The 6,569-nt window shown below is 38.7% G+C and overlaps 1 protein-coding gene across 2 annotated transcripts in view; it reads right to left on the reverse strand.

Moving 5' to 3' along the window:
- The window catches only part of tnmd (tenomodulin), a 93,063-nt gene that overhangs the window by 81,571 nt on the left and 4,923 nt on the right, over positions 1-6,569 (reverse strand). For both annotated transcript variants that reach the window (XM_024282985.2, XM_024282983.2), the window contains exon 2: positions 6,245-6,379. In XM_024282985.2, the coding sequence (XP_024138753.2) occupies positions 6,245-6,379 (135 nt within the window). The remainder of the gene's footprint in view (positions 1-6,244; positions 6,380-6,569) is intronic.

The raw sequence follows: 6,569 nt of genomic DNA on the forward strand, positions 1-6,569 counted from the left end.
GGCTTAAGAAAATCATGGTATGGCCCCTTTAACTAAATTTGAAAATTATTTTTTTCTGTGTTCAGAGCTTTCTTCTCATTTGTCTTTCTTTTTGTACATTTCTGACAAGCATAAGGGGCTGTTTAGCTGCTAAATGATTACTTTGCTCACTCCTCTGCAGCTTTTTCTGCCCACCATTTGTGGAGCAGCATGGTGGTGCACAATGTTGCTTCACAGCAAGATTTAAGTTTAATTGCTGATCTCTAGTGGGTGAAGATTGAGTGTCCAAGGTGGTCTGTGTCTCTGTTATGAACAGGCAACCTGTCCAGGGTACACCCTGTCTCTCAGCTTGGATGGACTCCAGCACGCTCTGACCTTCACAGGAGGAAGAAGGTCCAGGAAACAAATGGTTTTAGGAATTACAATCTTGTTCTAAAAACTAATGGTCTGCTAAACCCAATCCCCTTTTTGTGATCCTTTTAAGTTGGACAAAAGTTAAGATTTTAGATTTTAAACTATGCAAAAAAATAAAATTTATGATCTAAGACGAGGGCTTGGTTAAAAAAAATGACCCAAATCAAAACTGTATCTTGCTAGAAATTTTAACAACTTCATGAATCAGTTTTCTTTCAAACATTTGTGTTTTTTCAAAGCTTCACACAGTTAGTTTCTATTGTAAAAATGTCTTATTTTTTTGATTGAACTAATTCATTTGTTCAATAAAAAATTGCAATAACATTCTTTCAAATAAAAAAAAAACTTGGGGTTTGATAGAAAATTAAGAAAATAAATAACTTTTATTCAATAAATTGCTCATTATTCAAAAAGATTCAGATTCAGAATTTTGTCTTTGACACACATCCCTTTTTGAAACCATTGAAACTGTGTTGTTTGTGTCTATTTATGTGCACAACCTTAGCAAGAGAGATAGCAGCAGGACTAACTGTGGAGTGACACCATTATTACATTCTCTATTACAGTATGAAGTTATGTTTAGGATTTTTGGGCGAAGTGGCTTTTCACATTTTCACAATGCTCTTGTCATTCCGGTAAAGCAGCAGCTCTTGTGAATAGCAAGCACAAACTCTTCCAGCATGATTGCAGGCTCCCTCCATCAACAAACAAATAACTGGATTGCTTTTGGAAGACGGGCAGTCCAGAGGAAAAAAAAAAACAGAGCTCGCATTTGCACTGCAACCCCTGAAACGTTGTGCCAGAAGAGCAGCAGAACACAGCTATTTGTCAATCACATCTCAGAATCAGACAGTTTGAACACAGAGACTATGGAAACATGGAAAACTATAGGCAGGTCAACTTGATCCTGTTTTTTTTTTCATATTTAATTCTGCTGACCCACACAAGCTGGCATAAAACACATGTACATATTGAATATGACCTTCATAATCTTTGTGGCTTCAGTCTTAAATTTCAAGCTGTCTCCCTCACTAACATGACTCAGTCACGTGCACCTGTACAGGGTTGACCAATGCGGCTGCTGCAGGTTTTTGTATGGGCCCATGAAGGGTTGGATGCAGGTGCTGCAGCAGCTTAAGGCCACCTTAATCATGAAAACGGATTAAGCCATTGTTGTGCGTGTGACAAAATGTATCGTTTTGTAGGAATAAAGTAAGTTCCATGCATTTATGACATGCAGGTGATGCTGTCTACAGCGCCCTTACACCACACTTTAGTCATTGGTAAAATGGGCGTACTGGCTCCTTATTGATCTGCTGCACGCTGGGTGAGGCTGCTGTAGCCCAGGCGTCTTTAGCGCCACACGCACTGACTGTAGCTGAAGCTGACGCATGCACTGTATTGTTTCGGTCTTTCTATCATCATAAAAGATGCTTTATTTTAAAATTACCTCATTTGATTATCTCTCGCTATCTTTCTGATTACACTGGTGCCAGTTTGTGACTCATTTAGTCTTTTTAAGAGCTAAATATGCGCTTTAAAAACAGGCAAGGTGTGGCAGACAGTCTGCATGCCGCACCGTAGTACGCATGCCACAAGGCAGAGGGTGCTGGTGAGCCCAGAGAATGTATGTGCCACCGGAGCTAAAGAATAATAAAATTAGCAGCAGAAAGTGAAGTGCAGCCGTCCAGTTGCTCTTTAATATTGCATCAATTTCTAAATGGAGGATTTTGTTTTTAAACCCCTAAACTCAAGAATTTGTTTGACACGTCACTGGTAGTGATCTTTTAACTTTTAACACTGAAGGAGGAAAAGGAAGACTTCTACAAACAGGTTTTTCATCTGTTTCTTCAGAAGGAGCAGCACACAGACTTCATTCATAAGTAAAAGTAAGTCAATAACAATCTTGGTGTTTTTTTTTTTTATGCTACAGTTTGTAAACAGAAGAAAAATACTAAAATTAAATTTGAAGCGACTCATTTTAAGTGTTGTCAGTCAAAAAATGAATAAGCTGTTCTGTAGGGTTCATATGTCTGTAAATCTGACTGAAGACGTCAGTGCCTCACCAGCCGTGAACCTCACCATAAGTCACTGGGTAATCCATATCCGCCATCAAACTTTTTCCAATTTGTGCCCAAATCGCGAAATATGCACCGCTTCAATATTTCACACCAAGTTCCTTCTAACTATTGGTAGCCGCCATGCATTAGTAAACAGTAGAAAAAGAAGAAGAATAAGAAGCCCTGCCCTATTTGTCCTGTGTGAATACCATGGGCTAAACTACCATCAAATGCCTGGTGTTTGAACACTATAGCACTGAGTTACCAACCTGCAGCTGCTGGATTTCAGCTGTAGCTGTGAAAAAAATCACATCATTAATAAAAACACAAGCAACTGAATAAAATTTTGGAAGTATGGCCAGTAGAGTTTTTCTTCTTTTCGGTGTCTTTGTAAGGAAAAATAAACTCTCACATAATAGACTTTTGCAAAGTATGTTGTAGACAATTTAGAAACACAAAGTGAGTGCAGAGGTTAAAGATCTCATTTACTGGATAAAACAAATCTACTCATGTGTACTGTACAGTAAATGAAGTAATGTTACCATGTTACTATCATCTTTAGCTTTTTTCCCACTCTTTTTCTAGCTTTCATTCTCAATGTAAAAAAGCCTTTATCCCTTCAGGGTAGGGGAATCTCAATTTCATAGATTTTGAAGACATTTTCTCTTTGTGACAAATTTTAGCACCTGTTTTGAGCAGCTATGACAGCTGGAAGACGCTTTCATTTAATGTTTCCTTTTTGGCAGCAGTTGAGTGAGCTTCAAAAAAAAAAAAAAAAGGAAAGGCTCAAACAAAACCACAAAAATCTAACTTTGCAGAGTCGACATGTTGGAGAGAAAAAGCAAAATTAACAGGTTGTAGAAAGCAAGTCGACTTTTATTTGTTATGCAAATTCAACACTGAACATAGATAAACTGGGACCCCTGAGGAAAGGAGTCGGCGTATCCAGAAGATGCATCTCTAAACTTCTAAAGATGAATTCTCCTTTCTAACCTAGAATAACACATGAGTGTTGGGTTAGATTGATCTGAATTTACTACCACAGCATTCATTGTGACCGCTGGAGATTTGAAACAGCTTTTTCACATTTACCTTTTAAACTTCTCTTGAATTTTTGAGTTTTTTTATTTATTAAGTTTTGATATTTTACACTCCAACAATGAAATTTACTTTGGGTATTAATAAAATAACTTTGTTTTTATTCTTCCTGCCTTTGGATTCCAGCTTCTGCATGTGTAGCTAGAGGCACACTGGATAGTTTATGCTGGAGAGCAGACAATTTTACAACTATTTGGTGATATGCGTTGGTAAAAAAAAAGCTCAAAAAGGCATCAGATTGTTTTTTTAAATTTTGCATTTTTCCTTTGCGGTAATCAATATTTCACCACCAGCATTACTATACTTGATGTTAGTAGTAGTAGGTGCATGCTCCTACAACGTTCTTAAGAGAGATGTTATTTGCAAAGCTTTAAAGGGCATTTTCTTCACAGGACTGATACTGGATAAACTTTCTGTTTGACATATTAATACTTGGAATTTTGGCTGCTCATGACTTAAAGATAAATTCCCAGAAGTATGAGCAGTATGTCTTTTTTGTCAGCTTTGGACCTCTGATTTATTGTTTTTGTAGATTCTCATAGCACATTTTTAGTTTTGCATTTGGGTTTTAAGTACCAACCAGGGGTGTGGCTACAAGGGGGACTGGGGGGACAGCTGCCCCCTCAGGAACCCCAATTTTTGAGTAAATATTAGCATAATTATTGAAAAAATTAATCATGAATACAAGGTTCTATAATTATTTTACGATACTAACTCCTAAAGACAATCTCCATTGGGTTGATTTAGAGCAGGGATCCCCAAACTTTTTCTTGTAAGGGCCAGATAACTGTTTCTTCTCTGATGGGGGGCCGGGTTTTTTGTAGGCTAACAGAAAAATTGTATTGTTTCACAATAATCATTTACTTCTTTCCAGAGAGTTACATATAGCCAAATTTTAAATAATTTCTGTGATCTTTACGGAAAAAAACGAAAACATCTTAAAAACTAAACCAATAAATAGTCTATCATTTCTCATCATAGTTTAGGCTGCAGAAGGGTGGAAAAAAAGTTGCGCTCCATGTGGGTCTCCATCAACCCAGATTTTTTTTTTTTTTTAAATGACGCATCTCTGATAGTGTTTGGGGGGCCAGGCCAAATGTGGAGGGGGGCCAGATCCAGCCCGTGGGCCGTAGTTTGTAGACCCCTGATTTAGAGAAAAGCTTGGTAACTTATATTTATTTTTTTTACAATTTTGCAAGAATCAAACGGTACACACACACATCCGTCCTCCTTGGCTTCAGCTGCTGTGTTACTCTGAGTCTGGTTGTCATACGTCTACCAGATGTTGCCCAAGATTAGCTGGTAAATCAAACGCTGTCCTGCTGTGCAGAAACCTTCCTACAAACAGGGCTCTGGCGATCTCATTAATGTGGGTCAACCAAACTACCTACTAATCTAATTTACTAAATCATTTTCCTGCCTTCAAAGACATGGTTTGTCTAAATTTCTGCATGTTTGGGGGAATTGTTCTTGAATTTGACAGATGATTCTCCTTTATAGTTACTTCTTCTTCTTCTTCCCCAATGCAGCTACACACGGGGTTGATTTAGGTTTGATACTCATTGCCCGGGCAACCTCTGCCGTCAACCCGTTTTATACCACGTGAGAATGATCACAGCTTATTAAGGTGGAAATAATGACTGCTCTTCCTCCAGAATGAAATAATTCATGAGGACAAAGGAGTTGCTAAAAGTGATTCATATCTTTGCTGAAAGGAACAATGCTGTCCACACAGGAAGTGAAGATGACCCCTGGTCAACCTGAGCTTGGAAAGCCTGTCTTGCCACTGAAATGTGCTCCTGACTGTACGCAGAAACGGAAGACTAATGGCAGCGTGTGACGAAATTATTGTTCATTAGCTGGAACAAAGACGCTGGTGTAACAGGAAGTGGCATCCAGGACGCTGCTGTTCACCTCCAGGTATTTGCACACAAAACAGGCCCGTTTGAAATATACGGGTTCTTTTTATGCCATCATTTCAGTTTAATCATTTTCACTCACACCCTGGCTAGCTCAGAACATATAGAGCATCCAATTTCTGGATGTGAAATTATTGATGTATTTTTCCTTCTAGCTCGGGTAAATTAGCTTTTTTGGCCCCTTGAGAAAATCAGAGGAAAGGAGGAGAGTGAAAATGTTCTCCATCAAGTGTGATTGAATTGGATTTTACAAGATGAATTGCTAAGACTAGAGTTTATCCCAATTACCTTGCCAAGAGGCTTCAGTGCTTCTGAGGCCACTCAGCTCAACAGCAATTAGGGTCAGCGTTTAGTTATCAGAATGCCTCATTGTAAAGGGTGTTTACAGTCTGAGCAGAAAGTAAATGAATGCAGCGGTCCAGCGTTTGCAAGAAGCAATTTTTGGCGTGGGCCAAGAATTTATGAAATTAAAAATGTGTCAGGCAAAGCATGATCCATTAAAAACACAGCTGTCTCCTCCTCAGCCCACACATCTTTTAATCTACTGGAATATAATACAGACAGCACAGTCTGCTTCTGTTTTTACTCTTTTTTTTTTGAGTGTGTTCATCCATTTTCCACTCTGTTTTTTTTTTTTTCTTTGATGTAACCTGTATGATTTGCAGATGTGGAAACTCAGGGAGCCTTTCATCTGTCTCTGATGAGGCCCACATTTACCACAGAGTAGCATTAAGGCTGATAACAGGCGAGCACTGAGGTGATACTTAGGCTTACCTTCCCCAGACCGGGGCCCCACAGATACATCAGAGCAAAAAGACCCAGCGCCAAAACCACCAACACCAGAGCCAGGACGAGCGCAGCCCACCGGTACGACTGACATTTAACCTTCTTCTCTTTTCCCGTCTCCATCTGTAGAAGAACACACTTTTTTTTAATATGCACATAAATAATTAATCACTGCAATCCTGGACTGTAAAGACCATATATTGTTTTTGCAATTCTTCTTCCTTATTCCGTGCTTGAAGTGAAACTTTCACCTCCACCACATACTTAAAAACTCATCAATTTTTACACCAGCCTAGTACCCGGTAGAAATTAA

The sequence above is a fragment of the Oryzias melastigma genome, linkage group LG10, assembly GCF_002922805.2.
Source record: "Oryzias melastigma strain HK-1 linkage group LG10, ASM292280v2, whole genome shotgun sequence".
Classification (NCBI taxonomy): Eukaryota; Metazoa; Chordata; class Actinopteri; order Beloniformes; family Adrianichthyidae; genus Oryzias; species Oryzias melastigma.